Source organism: Vipera ursinii (genome assembly GCF_947247035.1).
Source record: "Vipera ursinii genome assembly, chromosome: 2".
Classification (NCBI taxonomy): Eukaryota; Metazoa; Chordata; class Lepidosauria; order Squamata; family Viperidae; genus Vipera; species Vipera ursinii.
The window spans coordinates 186,103,383-186,126,985 of NC_139513.1; the positions used below are offsets into that span (position 1 = coordinate 186,103,383).

A 23,603-nucleotide genomic window follows, 5' to 3' on the forward strand; every position below is an offset into this window, starting at 1 on the left:
CATAGAGCCCATTAAAAAGGTTAAGGCTAAACACAGAGCTGAAATTAACTTATTTGAACCCACAGGGAAAATATGAGTAGTAAACACAGCTAGGATAGCACTGTAAAATAATGGAACTGACTGGGTAACCAAATTTCAATCTGATCTACTTTACAGCAAACTTACATTTAACCATTCTATGTAGGTATAGGTGTAAATGCTGTAGTAGATCATTTTTTTTGTTTGAAATATATTTCCTGATATGTATTATAGGAGCAATTTTACAGCTTTGGAAATGAAAGTAGAATATTGGTGCATTTACTGAATACAGAATTTTATCAGCTAAATCCAGTATCTAAACTGAATAATGTTCTGCTCAATTTATGTCCTTGCTTTAATTGGCTATTTGGATTAACACTGATTTAAAGATGAGCAGAATCTGGTCCTAAGACACTCAGGAACAAAATGTGCTTGTTTTGTTTCTAAACGTAATTTTTTCCAGAGAAGAGATTCCTGAAATAATGGAACAAAAGTATATTAGTAATATAATAAATGCATAAACAGTTTAGTACAGTGCAGTATTTCTTGGAAATAAGCTTCATTTGAAAGATTGAAAGCAGTCTACCCTCATGTACTAGGATTTCAAGTTCACCCTTGAAATATTAAAGAAAATTTATGATTCTAGATTCAATAGCCTTAGTAAGATTCTAAAGATTTAGTTTCTGTGGAGTTATTTAGATACATCTTATAATTGTTTACACATTAATGTTCTTATGCTTGGCCCTGAATGATCATTTTTGACCTGTTCAGAAAAAGTTACTAAAATCGCCATGATGTTATTTTCACGGTGACTTTTATTCAGCCATCAAAGAAAATGTTATATTTATTTTAGCAGACTGCTTGCACAAGAACTAAATGGATAATATTTTATACTACATGAAACTTTCCCATACAAAATGTTTTTATATATTTTCCAGTGAGATTTAGCTCATATGCTGTTTGTCTTTTATATTGCTAGGCTGTGTGTTTTGAAAATTCATGCATAATTCGAGGAAGCAAAGAGGGAAGAAATGGATTTATCCATATTTTTAGTCAAATAATCAAACCAGCAGAAAGAACTCTGCATGAAGTATTGCGATCTGACAAACGATTCAGGTGTAGTAAGAATTTAAACTATTAGAAGGTACCAAAAATATGAAGCTATACAATAATGCTTTTCATATTTAATATTAGAAATGTCAGTAGATATTACTACATGAATACAAACATTTGAGGGGCAGCCACAAAGAAGAGAGGGTTAAATTATTCTCCAAAGCACCATAAGGCAGGACAAGAAACAATGACTGGACATTGGTCAAAGAGAAAAGCAACCTGGAATTAAGGAGAAATTTCCTAACGGTGAGGACAATTAACTAGTGGAACAACTTGCCTTCAGAAATCGTGAGGGCTCCATCACTGGAACTTTTTAAGAAGAGACTAGACAGTCATTTGTCTGAAATGGTAGGGTCTCCTGCTTGTGCAGGGGGCTGGACCAGAAGACCTCTAAGGTCCCTTCCAGCTCTATTCTGATTGATTGATTGATTGATTGATTGATTCAGACAGAATTTTTAAGGCACCTTTTATTTCTAGCCAATTTATGCATTCTGTTTTGTTCTGTTCTGTTCTATATTGTTCCAGAAATACATTATTCTGGACTGGTTTAGGAATAGACCAGCACAATTTAGAGATGCTCCAGAACAGGGCTTTTCAACCTTTTCACCCATTGTACCACTTTTAGGATATGGCAACATCTGAGTACCACCAGTCACCTAGCAAAGTGTCAAAAACTTGATGACTAAAAAAAAAAGGAAAAAAGTAATGAAGTACAGGTAGTCCTTGACTTACAACAGTTCGCTTAGTGAGGGTTCAAAGTTACAATGGCACTGAAAAAAGTGCTCCCCAAGCCATAGCCGAGCAAGACACCTGCCTGCCCGCCCGGTGGCGCTCTTCCTCCTATCCTAGGTTTTCATTGTTGTGAGGATTGGCAGCCGGGGTGGGGTGGTGTTTCGTTTTTATTTCCCCCTCTCTGCTGGGTGGTTGCAGCAGGTTTTGGTCACTTCACATGACCCTGGGACACTGTGACTGTCATAAATATGAATCAGTTGCCAAGCATCTGAATGTAAATCACAAAACCCTGGAGATGCTGCAACATTCCAGCTGATCGGTGCTTCTTCTGGGCTCAGAAGTGCCAGGATCAGTGCTGAGCTCCAGCTGGAGCCTGGTGCTGATCCTGGCGCTTCCACTGAGTCCTGATAGCCCTGAAGAAGCACTGATCCTGGCGCTTTCACTCAACCCTCACAGCTCTGCAGCTCCAGCCATCTCTCGCTCAGGCTTGTGCAGTGCTGCCACCGGTTCAGCTCATTCCCCTCCCCCACTACCACTTTTCTAGGATGGTCGCGTACCAGCTGCCAGGTGCCAATGTACCACAGGTGGTACCCGTACCATTGGTTGAAAAGCCCTGCTCCAGAAGATGACAGAAAAACAAAGTTTAGTTCTTGGAGGGGACATTCACCTTAGTCAAATCAAATCAAATCTTTATTATGGTCATAGACCAAAGTTAGTATTTAGTCTAAGTCTATATCAAATTACAAATTAATTTATGGCAGAGATGAACAATTTTAAGCATTGCTATGCAGAACCTGGCAACAATGTATGTTTTAGCAAGGTTGATATTTAAAAATATAGAGATGTAAAATTGTCCTGTGCACCTTGGATATTTATGAAGTTATGGTGAGATGAGGCTAATAGAAATTTTTCTGTAATACAGGGACCAAGAAGCACGTGCTCTGTTGTTTATGTGTATTCAGATTATAGGGGCATTACCTCTCCAAGTAAAGAATCTTCATGTATCAGTCTTCAAAGACAGCTGAGGGAGGGCGGGAGTTCATAACTTTATGCCAGAGCAAAGGCCCTCCTGTGTTTAGGTATTTCAAGGTTAGTTATGCAATAGGGAAGGCAGACTATCTAAGTGATTCACTGACAATAAATGTTGGGATCCTGTGTACGTCCAATTTGGCAATCTGTGGCTGCTACATGTTATTTAATGAACACTTTGGAATAATCATATACTAGGCTGATAAGAAGACCTGGAGAGAAGCCCAAGGATGGGAATTTCCTGATAGTGAAAATAATTAACCAGTGGAATGGCTTGCCTTCAGAATTTGTGGGTGTCCATCACTAGAGACTTTTAAGAAGAGACTGGACAGCCATTTGTTTGAAATGGTTCTCCTTCTTGAGCAGGGATTTGGACTAGAAGACCTCCAAAGTTCTTCTGTTATTCTGTTATAGTTGCCACTATCTTTTTCCATGTGGATCACTCATAGCTAATCAGACAAGACCAAGGGGAATTAACAAACAAATGGCTGACTATGATCATCTACGCACTAGCTTCTACTTTCATGAGGCCTGTTTCTAATTGCAGTTAGCATTAGAAACACATTTTAGGACATAAAGGGCTGATCTTAGAAATTTGGATTGTACAGGCTCTAATAGTAATGATTGGAGAAGGAGCTTAGTTGAAAAACCATGAAGAACATGTTATTGGCTTGGCTTTGAATAAGTGACTACCTCTTGTTTTAGAGAATTTAAGAATGGCAAATAAGCAAGTAGCACATTTTCTGCAACATTTATGATGCAGCACAGTTATGGATTTCCTACTATCAGCAGAAGGATGGATTACCCTCAGGTAGTTGAATAAGGAGATGTGCCCAATTTTGTGGTCATCTATGTTCCAAGAATGGCTCTTGGGTATTTTGGCAAATGCCATGATTTTAGTTTTCTGATAATTGATAAATGTATTGGTGGTATAGTGGTGAGCATAGCTGCCTTCCATTATCCTTAGAATAATCCATTCCTTTTAGGGATTATTTTCTCCCTCCCTTTTTTTAATTGAAAGACAGTTGGTGTCTAACCACAGTAATCCAATTCAATGAGTTCAGATCCACGTTTATCCCTTCCCTCTACACTATTCATCCGTCTAGAGTTTTTCTATAGGAATTCTATACAGATAACTCAACTGAAGGCTGCAAAAGCACCCAAATACAAGACTGTACTAGACCTGTTCCAAGAATAACAGAATAACAGAGTTGGAAGGGTCCTTGGAGGTCTTCCAAGACTTTGGAATATGGGTAGTTGTCACTTATCAACTGCCTGTTTATTGATAGTTTGAAGTTATGACCATTGGAGAAAAAATCACCTTTGTGACTAGTCCTTGAATTTACAGCTGTGTCCCGCTATCATTGCTATTTGGGCACTTCATAACAAGCAGAATTAAGTGGTTGAAATTGAATGCAAAATAAAAATGACTTTGATATTGGGAGTAGTGCACATTCTACTTTCTATATACAATTTCATTTTAATGTTCTGTCAAATGGCAATAGTGATATATATATTATATTTGGTATTGTTTTCATCCCCAGACTTTTCCTCAGTCTTGTGGAAGCTGCAGGCTTAGAAGAGGTTCTGTCCCAGCCTGGTGATTGGACTTTCTTTGTTCCAACAAATGATGCTTTCAAAGGCTTGACTGAACAGGAGAAAGAGATTCTGATAAGTAAGTCATAAAAAGATAAACAAGGGCATTCCCTGGGAATGAATTGTTTCATTTCTTCTTTTGTACTATGATAATTGTAATGTGATTTCTCTTAGTTATTTCAGTTTTTTAAAATGATATTATCCTAATATTATACTGCCAAAATTCAGCAGCAAAATTTAACTTCCAATAATGCAATTATTTCTTTTCTCCTTCTTTTTGATAAAATAAATCCTATAATATGTATATTAAACTTTGATTTTTTTAAAAAAAAAGCCATTCCCCTCCTGTAGGTGAACCAAAAGCTTTCCCCCAAAATAAAACAAAGTGTGACTCCATGGCAGGTATTATCTATATCTATCTATCTATCTATCTATCTATCTATCTATCTATCTATCTATCTATCTATCTATCTATCTATCTATCATCTGATTTGTGTGCCACCCATCTTGTCCAGAGGCAATGGAAATGTAAAAACAAGTCAACACTATTTTATAATATAGAATTCATATTTGTTTATATTTTGTTTTTGATACCTTAGGCATATGGTTATTGCTTTGACAATATATTCTGCCTCTTCCTCATTAAGTTACCAGGCAATTCCTTATGTCTTACTGACAGTGTTCTCGTTGATTTGATTCTGACCAATAGTCAATGTTGAAAGGTGACCATAACAGTCTGGAATTCTTGATTTTAAAAGAATCTGAAACTAACATTTATGTCTATTAACCTTCAAAGAGAATGGGATATTTTGAGAACAGAGCAATTATTATATGAATCCATGGCAGAAGATGTTCAATACTGTATAGATTTATATTCTTAAAAAAGGTAATAGTAATAGCAATCATAAATAATTTCCCAAAGAAGAAGTTAACAAAAGAAATGAAATTAGCTGCCCAAATAGCTTGGTAAAGATCTGAAGAATACATATAAGAGATAGAAATTAAGACAGGTCACCAAAGAAGAATGGCACAGATACTTTAGAGATGGTATCAAAATGCTAACAATTAGAACAAAACAAATCTTGTATAGATATGTTGAAAATAAAAGGAAGAAGGAAAGTATCTATTCAGTCAAAAAACAACAACAACAATGCTAACAGTACCTATCTCTTTTGGTTTATTCTATGTAGAATAGAATAAATGGCAGGATTGAAGGACAAGAGTTATTGTCAGAAAATGCCTATTTATTATGATTAAATTTAAATTTCCAGGATCAAATGAATTGTATTTTAGGATACTGAAGGAATTTGCTCATGGTTTGGTTAAATCTTTATAAAATGTATTTTCAAAAAGGGGAGAATAAAGACACACCAGTCAGACATTCATTGGTACCTGGAAAATTCTATAATAAGTCATAAAATAACTATGTATTGAAATTTCAGAAGATGTCTCAAGAATAAATCTTTCAAAATGGGAGCGGGTAGGTAGGAAGAGGGAGACAGGAAGATGGAGGAGAGAGAGATATTGATAGCCTCACCATCACTGAATATATTTTTAGCTTCTAGCTAAAAATGGTTGATTTAGTTTGGATTTCTGTATAGGCTGGGGATAGGACTAAAAATACATAAATCACCACTTTATGATTTCCTTCCTAACCTTCTCTTTCACATACACACACACACACACACACACAAACACAAAGACACACACACACACACACTTAACCTACCCTACTTGAATAAGCATTTTCATTCTTGTGTCATCCTGTAATATTACTATCCTTGTTCTTTCTGTTACGTGAGTTATTTTTGGCTTGTTCTCACTTATGATTTATATGTTAGATTTCAATAAAGGATTTATTTGCATAGAAGTTGCAAATTTGCTTAATTTTGTTTGAACTAGGATAACCATCTCTTTTTTTTTTTGCCAGGAGACCAAAATGCTCTTAGGAATATTTTGCTTTATCATTTGATACAAGGAGTTTTCATTGCAAATGGAATTGAACCCGGTGTGACTAGCATTTTTAAAACTATCCAAGGTGGCAAACTATATTTGAAAATGGTAAGTAGCTATAGTTTTTTTTAAAGACCCTTATAGTTGTTTATAGTTAATTCACTGACCATTACATATCCAAACTGACAGTGGGGAACACCCTTGCAAAAACTAGGAAATAAGAACTCTTGGAGCCAGGTTTGTCCCAAAAGGAGATTTTACTAGGATGTGTTTGGTTGTGGAAATACAAGACAGGATCTGGCATTGTGTTACATTTTGATACTATATAAAGGATTCCCGTTTCAACCCCCCCTCAACCCCATCTGGTCAGACTCACATCAATTAAACTTAGGTGTCAAACCCTTTCGTGGGAAAGAGAAATCTTCTCGTGCTTTATTGCTAATTGCCTTTTTCCTTTCAGTTTCAGATGGGGATACAAACCAGATCTCTTCTCCCTTCCTTCCCCTCCTTTGTTGTTCTAAGATCAAAGGGGTTTCCCTGGTTTTGGTATGCAGCCTCCAGCCAGGCTGAATAAACATCTTCACCTCTCCCCCCCACAAAGAATGGCAGAATCCAGGGACGCACAATATTTTAAACATACATTTATGAATGTGATATAAATGGATTCTGACAATTACTGTCGATTAAAATTCTACCAGCTTCTTTAAATTTACCTAAATCTACGAATTTCTCCAATATTGGAGATAAAAATATTACTTTCACTAATTGTGAATAATTTTCTTGTTTTAATTTTTGTTGATTATTGCTTAGATAAATGACACTCTTCTGATAAATGAAGTGAAATCAACAGAATCTGACCTCATGGCAACTAATGGTGTGATTCATGTCATAGACAAGCTGCTGTATCCTGCAGGTAATTAAAGGATTATTACAATGTATTCATGAGATATACTGGTATGGTGTATACTGATTTTTCCCACAGGTTCACATTATCATAGAAATGTGAATATAGTATTTGTGTGCAATTGCTAAACAGTGAGGGTCCCCTGCAACCCAAAGGGGAGTACTGGGAATTGAAAGCACCCCCAAAGGGCAATTAAATCCAGTTTTCCACTCATCTCCCTCCTTGATTCGATGGTATGGCTCTTGCAAGTCTAATTTAGTGAAGATTTTGCCTTTGGCTAAATGCACAAGCATGTCTTTCATCAGGGGCAATGGATAAACTTTCTCACAAACACAGCATTAAACCCTCTATAATCAACTTATGAAGAGTTCCATCTTTTTTCTTCCAGAATAACACTTGTGGTCTTGCCAGTTGAATAAATCCAAGTTTTAAATTTTTGTCTATAAAAGTGTGAAGCTCGTCTAACTCAGGGCTTTTCAACCTTTTCACCCATTGTACCACTTTTAGGATATGGCAACATCTGAGTACCACCAGTTGCCTAGCGAGGTGTCAAAAACTTGATGACCAAAAAAAAGGATAAAAGTGATTCACAACAGGTAGTCCTCAACTTACAACAGTTTGCTTAGTGACTGTTCGAAGTTACAATGGTACTGAAAAAAGTGCTCCCCAAGCCACAGCCCAGCAAGAGACCTGCCTGCCTGCCCGGTAGTGCTCTTCCTCCTGTCCGAGGTTTTCATTGTTGTGAGCATTTCTGTTGAAGATTGGCAGTGGGGTGGGGTGGGGGGGTATTTGGTTTTTATTTCCCCCCCTCTGCTGGGTGATTGCAGCAGGTTTTGGTCACTTCACATGACCCTGGGACACTGTGACCATCATAAATATGAATCAGTTGCCAAGCATCTGAATGTAAATTACAAAACCCTGGAGATGCTGCAACATTCCAGCTGATCTTCTTCTGGGCTCAGCAGAAGCACCAGGATTAGCGCTGAGCTCCACCTGGATCCTGGCGCTGATCCTGGCACTTCCGCTGAGCCCCAACAGCCCTGCAGCTCCAGCCATCTGTCACTCAGGCTTGTGTGGTGCTGCCTCCAATTCAGTTCATTCCCCTCCCCCGTTACCACTTTTCTAGGATGGTCGCGTACCACCTGCCAGGTACCAATGTACCCACAGGTGGTACCTGTACCACTGGTTGAAAAGCTGTGGTCTAACTCTCACAGAGTCATCAAATAAAGTTTGTGTTTGGGGAGCTTAGCCCCATGAAGCATCTTGTTCCTGCAGTCAATGGGGCAATGTGGTAGGAGCACATTGGAGCCACTCTTGCTAAATACATCCTGTAGAGCCTAGTACTCCTTGGGGATCTTGGGCTCGCTGTTTGGGCATTCCTGCACTGCTGCTCCCAATTCCCATTTTTCCTTAGCTTTCTTGTCTCTGGGCATTGCAACCTCCTACCCTTTTCTGGCCATTTTTTTGCCAGACTTTCAAGAGCCCTCTCCTCCAGTTTATCTAGTTTTTCATCCATAACAATTCAAGAGCAAGAGGGGTCTCTCCAACCCCCATGCAACTATGAAATTCAGAGTCTCTCTGTGCTTTCCCATTCTCATTTCCACCAGCTCCATTATAAAATGAGCCATTTTATCTACTACTATCCCATCCAGTTGGCAGAATGTTATTGGCACCTTCAGCTGCTTAAACCTGAGTCCCAATTTCTCTATCACCTCAGGGCTAAGCACACACCTAGTGCAGCCCGAGTCCATTAGAGCCAGCATTCTCCCCTGGGTTCCCATTGAGGGCCTACTAGTTCCACAGGGATGGTCACAGGGATTACATGTTGACTTACCAGGGCATCATCATCAGAATCAGACTCACTCTCAAAGTTTCCAACCCCTCATAGTTAGGAGAGGTGAACTTAATGACCTCCACCCCCTTCAGCACTGTGTCGTGGGACTTTGGAGCCAGTTTTTCCACCTTTCTTCCTAAAGTCACCACAGTTTAGGGGCTGAGTTTGATGGAGTGGCATTCTGCAGCTCGATGCCCCTCCTTCCTGCACTTGAAATTTGCTATGGATTGTTACTTGGGGCTAGACTCACCCCTCACCAATATTTTGGTCTCCTTTCGTCCAGAGGGGGAGGACTTGTGTCAACTGCAGCCAGCCCAGTGTCAGTCTCTGGCTAAGTTGAGCATTTCTTCATATGCCAGCACATACCAGTGTTGTAGGATGTGTGGGGCCCCACGTGAGATGCAGGGGTTTAGAATTTAGAATAGAATAGAGTTGGAGGTCTTCTAGTACAGGCCCCTGCTCAGTCAGGAGAACCTATATCATCTCAGACAAGTGACTGTCTAGCCGTTTCTTGAAAATCTCTAGTGATAGAGTGCCCATAATTTTTGGAGGCAAGCTGTTCCATTGGTTAATTATCCTCACTGTCAGGAAGTTTCTCCTTAATTCCAGGTTGCTTCTCTCTTTGACCAGTTTCCAACCATTGGTTCTTGTCCTGCCCTCTGGTGCTTTGGTGAATAACATAACCCCCTCTTCTTTGTGGCAGTCCCTCAAATAATGGAATACTTCTATCATGTCACCCCTGTTTCTTCTTTTCTTTAGACTAACCAAACCCAAATCCTGCAGCTGTTCTTCATATGTTTTGGTCTCCAGGCCTTTGATCATTTTAGTTGTTCTTCTCTGATTTTTTCCCCAGACTCTCAACATCTTTTTTGTGATATGGTGACTAAAATTGGCTGCAGTATTCCAGGTGTGGTCTTAGTAGGGTTTTATAAAGCGATACTTATACTTCACATGTTCTTGATTCTATGTCTGTGTTTATGTAGTCCAGGATTGTATTAGCCTTTTTGGCTGCTGCTTCACACTGCTGGCTCATAGAAAAAGTGATTGTCCACTAGGACTCCAAGGTCCCTCTCACAGTTGTTGTTTTTAAGCCAGGTCTCACCTAATCTGTACTTGTACCTTTGATTTTTCCTGCCTAAATATAAGACTTTGCTTTTCTGCACATCAAAACTCATTTTGTTGGATAGGGCCCATTGTTCAAGTTTGTCAAGATCTTTTTGGATCCTGAGTTTGTCTTATTGGGGTGTTGGCTACTCCTGCCAGTTTGGTGTCATCTGCAAATTTGATGAGTTCCTCTTCAATTCCCTCATCTAAGTCATTGATGAAGATGTTGAAGAGTACTGGGCCTAAGATGGAACCTTGTGGTACCCCACTGGTTACTTTTCTCAATCTGTATGTAGTGCCATTGAGGACTACTTGAGTACAGTTTGCCAGCCAGCTACAGATCCATTTGGTGGTGATGTTGTCTATTCCACCTTTTTCTAGATTATCAAGGAGTAGGTTGTGGTCTACTTTATCAAATGCCTTACTGAAGTCTAAGTATACTATGTCCACAGCATTTTGCTGGTCTACTAGTTTAGTCACTTTATCAAAGAATGAAATAAGATTGGTTTGGCATGATCTTTTTTTAACAAACCCATGCTGGCTACTAGTTATAACTTTGTTTGCTTTTAGTTGTTCACAGATCTGTTTTTTGATTATCTATTCTAGATCTTTCCAGGTATTGATGTTAAACTGATTGGTCTGTAGTTTCCTGGGTCTGGTTTTTTTTTTCCTTTCTTGAAAATGGGAACCACATCAGCCCTTTTCCCATCCTCAGGTACTTTCCCGGTGCTCCAGGATTTGTGAAAGATATGGTGCAATGGTTCTGATATAACATGTGCCAACTCCTTCAGAACTCTGGGATGTAGTTTGTCGGGTCACAGCAATTTATATTTGTCAAGGTCGGTTAAGTGTTCTCTTACCATTTTCTTGCTTATTTTAATTTTTGTTTCTAGTTTGTCTTTTGCACTGAGGTGTTTTTTTTTTGGTATGTTGGCCTACAGTTTCTTTTTGTGTGAAGACTGATGCAAAGAATGAGTTAAGCAGTTCTGCTTTTTCCCTGTTGCCTGTTATTTCCTTTCCATCTTCTCTCTTTAGTGGGCCTACAGTTTCCTTAACTTTTTGCTTGTTAATATGTTGGAAGATTTTTTTATTATTATTATCCTTGATTTCTGTTGCAAATCTTTGTTCATTCTGAGCCTTTGCTTTCCTGACTTCATCTTTGCATTTTCTGGCTGTCTGCTGATAATCGGCCTTAGTTATGTGCCCCTCTTTCCATTTTTTTGTATTTGTCCTTTTTGTCTTTCAGTTTGTCAGAGAGATCTTTGTGCAGCCATGCTGGTTTTTTCTTGAATTTCTTGTTTTTCTTTTTCAGTGGTATTGTGCTGGTATGGGCTTTTATCATAGCGTTTTTCAGAGTTTCCCATGCTTCTTGAGTTGTTTTCCCCTTTAGGATTTTCATCCATGGGATCTTTCCTAGGTTCTCTCTGAGTTTGTTAAAGTCAGCTCTTTTGAAGTTTAAGACACTGGCTGGATTGTTTTCTATTGTTATTGTTTGCATTATATTAAATTGCAGTAAGACATGGTCACTTTCACGCAAGGTTTCAGCAACTCCATTACTTTTTCTCTATTAGTAAAAGTTAAGTCCAGTATAGCTTTGCATCTAGTTCCCTCCTCTACTTTTTGGATGACCAAGTTGTTAGCTAGGTTGGTTAGGAATCTGTTTGATCTCCCACTCGCTGCAGTTTGTCTTCCAGTTGATATCTGGATAGTTGAAGTCTCCCATTACTACTGTGGTATGCTTCCTACATACATTTGTTAATTGGTTGGCAAATAATTCATCTATTTCTTCTGATTGGTTGGGTGGCCTGTAATATACACCTATGGCGATGTCACTTTTTTTCTCTTTTACATTGATCCATATACATTCTGGAGAGCTTTTATCTTTGATCATGTGCATTTCGGTAGATATGTAGTGTTCTCTTACATATAGCGCATCTCCCTCTCTTCTTTTTGTAGAACTGTTTCTTTTGAACAATTTGTATCCACCATCAGTCCATTCCATTCATGGGTTTTGTCCCACCAGGTTTCTGTGATGCTAACTATGTCATACCTTCCCTTGTGTACTATTGCTTCTAGTTCACCCTGTTTGTTCCCCAAGCTTTGAGCGTTTGTATATAAGCATTTAGGACTTTTATGTCTGTCCATGGATATGTTTCCTGCATCTCCTGATTATTGTTTGAGTTTTTCTTTTTCTTTTTCATCACTCCCTATCTCATTATTTGATTTGTTTTCTTGGGATTTATGATTGTTTTTGGGTTCTAGAGATTCTGAAGATTGGTCATCATAAAATCTTAGTTTAAATTTTATTTTAAAGTCCTCCTGATGTTGGGCCAGTCTTTTTCCGAGTACATTTTTCCATGTTTTTGTGAGATGCAGCCCATCCCTTGCCAAGAGTTCTTTGCATAGGAAATGCAGTCCATGATCCAGGAAACCAAAGTTTTCTTGGTGACACCAACCCTTTAGCCAATGGTTTATTTCTAGAATTCTTTTTCACAATGGGTGTTGGCCTTTTGTTGACAGTACTGATGAGAACACTACTAGGTGTGGTAGACATCCTCATTGAGGCCATCTTTGAAGCAATTGATCAGGATGTCTTTGGGTCAGGTGGATAACCGACATGCCAGCCCTTGGAACTCCTGGGTGTAGGTGGCCAGTGACTGCCGACCTTCATCTAAGCCCAAGCTTTGCACTCCACTAGTGGATCCTCAAACCACTCGTGGAGAACTGCCATGAAGTGGTCATATTTCCACAGTTTGGGGGTGTCATTGTTATGGAGGGAGACCCCATTGCCTTCAAGAGCCATGGTCACACATCTCATCTGGTGTGTCTCCATCCCCAGTTCAGTTCCACACTTCTGCATGTAATTCCAAACTTGCACCAGGAAAACCTCCAGTTGCTTGGGGTCCCCCTTCACTTCACTCCCAGCACTGGAACTTTCAGGAGCCAGCATCCTCAAGGTAGAGATGAAGGAGCTTGCTCAGCAACCATTGCTGGTGGTGGCAATGCTGGAGCAGGGCCAGTCCAGGTGGGGCAGGTGCTGCTGCAGCTGTAGCCACTGGTGCAGCAGCTTTGCCTGTAGTTTTGCTTGAAGCAGCTCAGGGAGTGGGCACTGTCATTTGGGTGAGAGTCTCCCAGTCTCTCTGTTTCTTGATTGCTTCTTGCAGTAAGTACAAGGCATGGTTCAGCATGACATCCTCCAGGTCCAAATTAGGAGGGGAGGACCTTGCCTCTGTCCCTTCTGTGCCATTCCCATCTTAGGGAGCCTCTGCTTCATCAAGTAAACATCACTTCTGAGGGTCATTCTTCCAGCTCCTCTTTCCACCCCACACCCAGCAACCACCTGTGCTTGACAGGATACTCATTGATATCCAGCCTCACCTTAGGCTCAACATGGCTTGGGAAGGGACCCTCCTCCCTTGCAGCCCCTTCCAAATCACTTTTGTGGCTGGACATTTAGATGCTTGGTTTCCAAGGTAGATTGTGGTCTCTGGGTTGACCGTTAAAGCAGACCTTGCCTAATGTCAGGACTGCCCAGTCAATTTCCAGATAAGAAAACCCTTGACTTCATGAATTTAGAGAAAAGGTACTTTTACTAGGAAAGATGTAAATGCAGCGAAAGTCAGGCAAGGTCTGAAGCAAGCAAGCATGAAAATTACAGAGAGAAAGTCACCCTAGTGCCCATCCCCCCAATAGTCAGGCAGAGTCCAATCAACATCCAGTAAGATGTTTTGGGAATGTCTCCAATCCAGGTGCTATGCACTGCCTCTGTGCATGCCATTCCCAGGAAGGGAATGTGAGATAGCCCCCTTTTGTCTCTCTGCCTTCTATGAGTCCAATCCTCCTCATCGCTTCTCAGCAATTCCTCTCTCCCATCACCCTGCACACTTTCCCTCCCAAATGCTCATTGCTCTCTCCCCCCATTTCCATGGCAGCTGGCAGCAAGCTTGAAAGAAAGTGATGATGGCCAGGTTAACATAGCTCTAATACTTTATGCAGCACAAGTTGTATATAAAGAAGAATGTTTTAGAGACAGTAAAAATTGAAAATGTCTAAGGCCCTACTAAGGCCCTGGAGTATCCCCAAAAGTAGTATTCATACTTGAGTAAGAGATGCCTTAAATTGAATTTAGAGCCTGGAAATTAATTGGGACATATTGCTTAAGGCTTCTTCTTTCCCACTGGGCTGCTTGCACTATTCCTATCTAATCAGTATGGACACTGGCAGTAAATCCAAAATAAAAATCCCATGGACAGCAATTAGCAATCATAAGACATGATAAACACTCTAAGTTCACAACATATGGACAAACTTAACCACAGTTTCAGATGGGAAATTGTGACTATCCTAGACCAAGCCAAGTCCAAAAATGCTAGGGAACTTCTAGAAACTTGGCACTCTGACATATTAGTGTCAATAGACACATAGACATAAACAATATCTATAGATTATGCAAAAGAGACAATCAACAAGCCAAAAAGGGAACAAAAAGACCTAAACATCTCTCAATCAGCAATAAGCAACCAGATGAGCATAGATTAATTCCAAGATTAACATCAGACCAACAATCAAATAAACAATACACCAATCAAGAAACTGACAAACAAGCCAACAGTAAGCAGGAGTAGAGTAAACAGCTGAACCAAAGAACCTCCAAGACCACTCCCATCAACACTGACAGGGCAAGCCACTAGAATATAAACTGAGAGCAAACCCCACTCCTTATTACTACTGATTATGTTACCTAATTTGGGTAAAGAAACATCTACAAGAAAACTATCAAGCTCAAAAAGCACCAAGGACCCTTCATTTCAACTCTGAGCTACAAATATTCTCTTTTAGTGTTTGCAGTATAATAAGACATGAAGTGTTTTCAATTTTCTTATTGCCACATGCACACATTTGCTCTGCTAGGGTTTTTTTTTATTGTACCTGCCTTGCAGGAGTACTGAGGGAAAGATAATAAGTCTTCTTTTCAGCCATGGAGCCATGATGGCATAGTGGTTAGAATGCAGAATTGCAGGCTAACTCTGCCCTCTGCCAGGAGTTCAATCCTGATGAGGCTCAAAGCATTCCATCCTTCCAAGGTCAGTAAAATGAGGACCCAGATTGTTGGGGGCAATATGCTAACATTGTAAACCACTTAGAGAATGCTGTAAAGCACTATGAAGCCTTATATACATAAGTCTAAGTGCTATTGCTAGTGCTAAATCTAGCTCTAAAAATCTATTCTGCTTTTAGGAAAGGTTATATATTTCAGGTATCTTGCTGGTTCCCATATACCACATCTAATCCAATTTTTGCTGTGGAGGGGTATCCTATTAACTTCAGATTGGAACTCCATATCTCCTATTCTGTTGAATACTAATTACTTGACTTGATCATAGCCTAGTGAGATTAAGAACAATGGGGAAAACCCATATAAGACCAATTTGTGCTCTATTGCCTGCTTCCAGGGAGAGGAGAAGTTATCTATCAGGATTAAGGGGTCAAAGCCACCAGGAAGAATGGCATTTTCAGCCAGAAAGTTATCATCTTCCAGGCTCTGACTTGAATTTGAAGAATTCCTGTCTGAATTCTCAACTATCCTACTGGGTGCAGCTAAAATTGATCACAGGAATTTTGTTTGTATTGTTTCCAGTGACCTTAGTTAAAAAAATTCCATTTTGTGCCCTGTAGAGAATTGTGTCAATGTTTTAGCCTCAAAAAGATTTAAGGCTGCAGGGACTAATAGTCTTCTACTTATATAAAAAAATGATGACTTTTGTGGACCTAGGGGGCCATTGCACCACATTGTCCAGATGTGCCTTCTAAGTACTTATTTTAATAAATATGACAGAACAGAACACATAAATGTATCAATTGATAGTAGTGGAAATGAAGAAAGTTTACTTTTCTATCATCCTCCCATCCTCAGAAAAATGATTCATAAGACATGCTTGTTTCCCAGAAGATTTGGGATTCCAAACTAGCTTTTATTTTTTTACCAATTGCTTTATGCTTATTTAACTTAATAAATATATTTTGTTTTAGATATGCCAGTTGGAAATGATCAGCTTCTTGCAATTCTCAGAAAATTGATTAAATACACTCAGATCAAGGTATGATTATTTGGTTGTACTTTAAGGTAGAAAGAATGCAGATCATGTTTCTTACCTCTACCTTTCTACTATATTACCTCTTCCTTTCATTTATTATGATTATTAAATTTATATGTCACACATGTAGAGTGAAATATTTTAGCAACATTTTAGAGCATATTCACTAAAAGTTAAGGGGAATTCAGTCTTAAATAAGATGTGGAAATCAGGCTTCCGGTTTGCCAAGGTGGCCACCACAGACATCTAGAAGGCAAGCTCCGTCTTCCCCATCCACTTTCGTCTTCGCTGGGGGACCCTGGAAAGGGTCAAAAGTTGCCCTGTATGGGTGACCAGCAAGGAGGGGATCCCTGTTGAATCACAGGAGGGTGGTAGCTCTTCCACTTGATCCAGGGCAGCCCTCCAAACCAGCAAATGAAAGACCAGCCATAGCAATATGGTTCGTTACTAGGCTGCAGACATCCAAAGTCACACTTACCACCAGGCAATTTTAAAGCAGCATGGATGAGACTGGGTGAGATCTACCTCTCTTAAATCCTAACTATTTTCTTTACCTGCATAAGCTGCTTTAAGTACTTTCCCCCATGTGTAGAGGGAAGGGAGATTTTACCCCTCCCTCTACAAACAGCAGCAACTGACTATCCAGGGGAGTTTAAAACTTTAAAAGAATAACTTGATCCTAATTGGGATTCTATTTTTTAAAGTTTGTGGACTAAAAGATTTTCTATGCTTATTGGAGATTGGGGTTTTTATAAGAAAGAAGCAAAACTGAAAAGATTATAAAAACTTTGGATTTAAAAGAAAACGTAAGGGTAGGGGTGACATCTTGTGATTAAACCTGATACTACAATTTGTTACTGTTTAAAAAAGACTTGGCCAGCAGCCCAGATAATAGATAAGACTTATGTAACCTTGAGACAACAGCTGAGAGAAGCCCAGTGACAAAATCTTTTTTTTGCATTCTCTGTAAAGCTTTTAACCTAATACATTATTAAGAGAATATGGATGAAGATCAGGAACAGATTCTCTCTATGTTGAAAGCAATTCATCAAACTATTCTTACAGTTACTGATGAAATAAGAGGTTATAGAAAAAAAGATGTCAGCCCAGATATACAAACTCAAACAACTAAAAAAATCAACTACATAGAGTATAACAGAAAAGGTGGAACAATTAAAGATTATGACAGAAGATTCAACTGATCAACAAATACAGTCAATGGAAAATCCAGAAAAGGGACTGACAATATGGAAAAAGGAAAAGACTTTCTACATAAATCAGAAAGAACCTGAGGATCAAGAATGACAGATTGAAGACAAAATAAACAGTTCAGGACAACTACGTCGAGATGGAAAAATAGAGAGATGATTTGTTAGTCCTCTCAAAAAAATGGCGACCAGATGGTTTTTTCTATGTCAAACAATCTATATAACAATACAGGGAGATTTGTTTGATGACTCTAAAGCACAGGCATGAAAGACGATTTGGAAAAGAAAGAAAGCTAGAATATCTGTGTCCTCAGGTCATCTGAGTAGTGCAAATGAGTGTGGAACATTCTTGGAACTGCTGAAAGGACTCTGTTGTAGACAGGAGATAGATAATGCCATATCCCTCCCCATCTGTTGAGAAAGGGCTGTTCAATTTTGACATAGACAGTCACTTGTCTGAAATAGTGTAGGTTCTCCTGCTTGAACTCTGGCTGGACTAAAAGACCTCCAAGGTTCTGTTCTATTCTATTCTATTCTATTCTATTCTGTTCTGTTCTGTTCTGTTCTGTTCTATTTTTGGCCTCTTTGACCCCTTTCAAACCAGCACTCCTCTCTGTCCAAAATATGGACTTTGCTGTCTTCAAAAGGCACCAAAGAGGCCATTAGAATGCAAATGACCAGCTGTCTGCAAGAAATATAAATCCTTCCTTTCCCCACCATCCAGTCAGAGCTGAAGAAGATTCTTGGGTGAGAAGTGAAATGTTTTCAAACAAAGCAAGAAAGTCCAGTTGCCTCTTGAAAAAGCACCTTTCAGACAAGTCTGACATAGATAATTACTCTTCTTCATGACTGTATTAATGATTGAAAAGTGTGTCAACATAAACTATGCTTCTCAGAGAGCTAAACTTTATTCTAATACAGTAGGGAGCTACAGCTGCCCTTAGAGATTTAATATCAAGCAATTTGAGGGCAATGATTGATGGAAACCCTGGATTCCTTTCCATTCTCACTCAGCATCACCTGGGAAAAAGAACTTTCTAGAAAAAGTGGTGGTATGGTTAGGATGCAGAGTATTCCATTCAGTTTCATCCATGTCTGTCTAATGCTTCAATGGACAGTTAATTATGATTAATTAAGTGTTTTTTCCCATAGGACCAGTAATTTCCTGGGACAGTCTTGTCAAAAGAAAAAGAAAAAAGAAAACTTCCCCCTTCTCCTCTTTCATAATATTTAAATTATTTAAAATCTTTTATGTGAAAAAGCACCAGTTTTAAGGAGGTTTTCTCTCAAAGTTGATTCTGTACATCTATATTATCTGTATTTTCACAATAAAATGAATATGATTGGAATTTACTTCCCATTCCATGATTACTCTTAGGCATGTTTGCTCAGAGATAAATCTCATTGATGGTGGCAAATAATGGTAGCTTGGGTGTAGAATGAGGGTGGAGGTTCATTCTCCGAGCTTGTGGGTTGGTTTCTGAATGTTTTGTTACCAGACTAGGTAATGTCTTCAGTGGAATTTAGGGAAAATTCCATGGAAAATGTTATCTAGCCTGATAAAATATTTGGAAACTAACCCACAAGCTTGGAGAATGAACCTCCACCCTCATAAATCTCATCATTAATAAAAATATACCTACTTATGAGTACTGATTGGGGTGTATGGGTTGACAAAGTATTTTAAATAATTCCCTGTCAAAAAAGAGCCCCCTTTCTCTTTGTTAATATTCAGAATTATTCCTGCTTTTTCCTTGTGGATTGCAGTGCAATTTTGTAGAGCAATAAGACCTTCTGAGAAGCAAGTCATTGCAAGCATATTATGCTTTGAAAGTAGGTGCTAATGATTGAGTTTATACCTTGAAGCTGAGTGAGTATTTTCTTAAGACACGTGTGTCAAACTGCCGGCCCGCGGGCCAGTTTCATCATACCGAATCTGCGCCCACCCCACTGCTGGCAATGCAAAAAGAGTTGCGATACGTCGCGACATGTCACGTGACTGGCGAGTTTGACACCCATGTCTTAAGACATTGCTTGCTTCTCCCTCCCCCTCTTCTTTCTATTGAGAAGGAAGAATTGCCAGTAACAACTCAACCAGGATATTGGGTTATTAGTTTTGTTCTTTTCTTACACAAAAATATCAGTAGCTGGGAGATCAAAATGCTATGTAGAAGAAGAAAGCTGTCTTGAAAGAGTTTGTATGCAGAAGGACATATGCCTTCTTCATTCTATGTCATTCTACAGCCACTTGGGCAGATTTTCATTAATCTTTTTGTGTAATAGAATTGGTCCATTTAATGCATTGTAACTGCACTGTTTTTATTATTTATTTTATTTATTTTTTGTTTCTTATAAATACACATGATTTGACTGAGCCTTTTTATTTTTTTTCCCCACAGTTTATCCGTGGTAGCACATTCAAAGAAATTCCACTAACATTTTACAGTAAGTAGTTTAAAGGCTAAAATGTTCAGTTGCAAATATTTACAGGCGTGAAAAGTCATTTGGTGGTTTAGATAAGGGCAGTGTTTCTTCGCAGTTAGTTGCGAAATCATGTCTGACCCATCATAATCCAATGAACAACGTTCCTCCAGGCCTTCCTGTCCTCTACCATCTTCTGGAGTCCATTTAGGCTCATACTAACTCCATCCAGCCACCTCATTCTCTGTCGTCCCCTTCTTCTATTGCCCTCAACCTTTCCCAGCATTAGGCTCTTCTCCAGTGAGTCCTTCCTTCTCATTAGGTGGACAAAATATTTGAGTTTCAACTTCAGGATCTGACCTTCTAAAGAGCAGTCAGAGTTGATCTCCTCTAGGACTGACCAGTTTGATCGCCTTGCAGTCCAAGGGACTCGCAGAAGTCTTCTCTAGCATCATAGTTCAAAGGTTCAATTCTTTGGTGCTCAGCCTTTCTTATGGTCCAACTTTCACAGCCATACGTTGCAACTGGGAAGACCATAGCCTTGACTATACGCACTTTTGTTGGTAGGGTGATGTCGCTGCTCTTTACTGTGCTGTCTAGATTTGCCATGGCTTTCCTCCTCAGAAGCAAGCGTCTTTTAATTTCTTGGCTGCAGTCCCCATCTGTGGTGATCTTGGAACCCAGGAAAATAAAATCTGTCACTACCTCCATTTCTTCCCCATCTATTTGCCAGGAATTGAGAAGGCCGGATGTCATGATCTTGGTTTTCTTAATGTTAACTGCTAAGCTTGTAAGCCGCCCTGAGTCTTCGGAGAAGGGCGGGATATAAATGGAATTAAAATAAATAAATAAATAAAATAAAACTAAACTTTTAAAAGGTACAAAACCTTAAAAGTTATTAAAATTAGTCCATTTAAAAACATACTTGTTATGTTTCGGGATCAGTGAGGCATTGATGAGGCAGTACAGTGAAACAGTTGTTTTTGACCTCTCAATGCCTTGTGCTGCTAAGGCTTCTGTGCTGGTCCTAGGATGGGTCCTTAGGATGTGGTTGCCTCCAGCATGGCTTGCTGGCAGACAGAGGGGGGAACGCAGTTCCTGCCAGGGCTCTGATGCCTGGCCTCACCCCTAGTGACTTCTGGCTCTTTTTCTTAGCAGCATATCCCATCCTCGTCACCACTGTTATGTTTTGGGATCAGTGAGGCATTGACAAGGCAGTACGGTGAAACACCAACACTTTTATTTAGTTAACACAGAAGCAGCACTAACTGCTGCTTCGCTTCTATTTATAGGGACCACCACTAGTCAGCAGCCAATAGAATTAAATGGTAGTTCCCGCCTAAAATGCAAACTAACAATTCTGGAGACAAGCAGTCTGGAGTTTAAACAGCTTCGGCCATTAACAATTACTAAACAGTTTACAAGTGATTTATATCAATACATAACACCCCTTCCCCCTAGATGGTTCACAATTTCAAGTTTTGAACATAGTTCTGTAAATACTTTGGTGGCCTTTGCACTCCAAATGTCTCGGAGCCACTGGAGATTCCCAGTCTACCGGCTTGCCTGCCAGGCTGGGTAGACCAGGACTTTGAGAACCGACTGCTTTGGGTTGACCCAAGTCTCTTTGGCTGGCCTGTTCCAGTAGACCCAAGCCAAAGTCCATTGATGGAACATTTTCATCTGGGCTGGAAATTGGAGCCGTCTGCTGGTTCCACTCAGTGGGTGCAGTCTCTGTGTTCGGGGGTGATTTGCCTATCGCTGGCCCCTGACCTCCTTGGCTGGGAGTCTTGTTGGTGCATGCAAACTCTGCCATCACAAGAGTCTTGAGCCAGCAACTGGTTCGCTAGCCTGTGGCACAGTTGGTCGATGTGCCGGCGTAGTACTCGACTGACTTCCAGGACAACTTTGTAAGAGAGTGACCCTGACAACTTACAAACCAAAGCTACCACCCACAGTGCCCCTTGACTGTAATTCTGGGCCCAAACCCGGTCACCAACTTGCAAACTTCATGGTGGTTTAGGCTGTGCAGTGTGCAAGGCAACTCAGTCTGGATGCAACCGATCCAGCTTGTTGATTAAGCGCCTTCCCCATCTAAGCTCTGCTAGACTTCTGCCCATAGAAGTGCAGGGAGTTGTGTGTTGGCGGAGTAGAAAGTCTGCCAACCTGTGTTACCAGTCATCTGTTACGATCCTCTTCAAGGATTCTTTGGTCATTTGGACCATGCATTCTGCTTGGCCATTTGAGGCCTGGTGAAAGGGAGCCAAAGTGGTGTGCCTGATCATGTTAGCCCTCAGAAAGGACTGAAATTCTGCAGTGGTAAATTGAGCCCCATTGTCTGAGATTAGCACGTCGGGTAACCTCTGCATTGCAAAGATCCTGTGCAGTTCCTGGATGGTCCTGGCAGTAGTCATAGTTGGGACAGGTGCAACCTCTAACCATTTGGTGTGACTGTCCACCACAATGAGGAACAGCTGTCCCTGAAATGGTCCCCTAAAATCAATGTGGATTCTTGACCATGGGGCTTGCATGGATTCCCAGTGGTGGACTGGGGCTTGAGGCATTTGAGGCTAGGATTGCTGGCAAGTGTAGCAATTGTGTACTTAGGCCTCAATAATCTTTATCCAACCCAGGCCACTTCGACTTAGGGCTGGGAGCCTGCTGAATTGCTTTGAGCTTTGATTCAGCCGGATGAATGCCTGTGGCATCTATGCAGAAACTAAGGAATTTGGTTGAGTCTACCCCAATCTTGCATTTCTCCCTCTTCAATTTCAGCCCCACTTGGTGGAATCGCTGAAGGACAGCCTTGAGCTGTTCTGCCAAAACTTCGATTGACTCCCCAGCTATGAGGATGTTACTGAAATAGGGGCACACACCTTGAATGTTCTTGAGCATGCGCTCTATTATGCTCTGGAAGAGCCCTGGGGCTACACTGACCCCAAATTGTAGGCGCCTTACCCTGAAGGACCCCCTGTGGGTGACTATGGTCTGAGCTTCTGCCGTGGTGTCATCCAGGAGCAGTTGCTGGTAGGCTTGAGCCAAATCCAATTTGGTGAACACATGACCTCCCTGTAGTGATGCCAAAATATGGCTGACTATAGGCACTGGATATGCGTGTTGTTGATGTGCTCGGTTAATCATGCACTTATAATCTGCGCAAATGCTCACCTCCCCATTGGCCTTGAGTGGCATAACTATGTGGGTTTCCCAGACACATCTATCAACTGGCTGCAACACGCCTTGTTGTACCAGCTTGTCCAGCTCTGCATCGATATTTTTGGTTTGAGAGCAAAAGGCACTCTATGAGGCTTGATCCATATTGGGGCTATGGATGGATCAAGATGGAAGGCAATTAGAGGTCACTCTCCTAAGCCAGGGCTGAAAACATCAGCAAATTCTTGGCAAACTGCTGACAGGTCCGCTGCTTGCGTTCTGTTAATGCCAGTCACATGGATGCCAATGCATCAAACCAGTCTAGTCTGATGAGGCTTGTGTGGTGGCTGTCAACCACCATGATGTCCAGGGGACCCTCAAACTCTTTGAACTGCACATTGAGCATAGCTTCCCCTTTAACCGCTATGCGGGAATTTTAGAAA

General features: G+C 40.3%; 1 protein-coding gene across 2 annotated transcripts in view; it reads left to right on the forward strand.

The window, feature by feature from the left end:
* The window catches only part of POSTN (periostin), a 100,371-nt gene that overhangs the window by 55,892 nt on the left and 20,876 nt on the right, over positions 1-23,603 (forward strand). For both annotated transcript variants that reach the window (XM_083354461.1, XM_083354462.1), the window contains exons 11-16: positions 998-1,134; positions 4,437-4,567; positions 6,419-6,549; positions 7,252-7,354; positions 16,314-16,381; positions 19,986-20,031. In XM_083354461.1, coding sequence (XP_083210587.1) covers positions 998-1,134; positions 4,437-4,567; positions 6,419-6,549; positions 7,252-7,354; positions 16,314-16,381; positions 19,986-20,031 — 616 coding nt within the window. The remainder of the gene's footprint in view (positions 1-997; positions 1,135-4,436; positions 4,568-6,418; positions 6,550-7,251; positions 7,355-16,313; positions 16,382-19,985; positions 20,032-23,603) is intronic.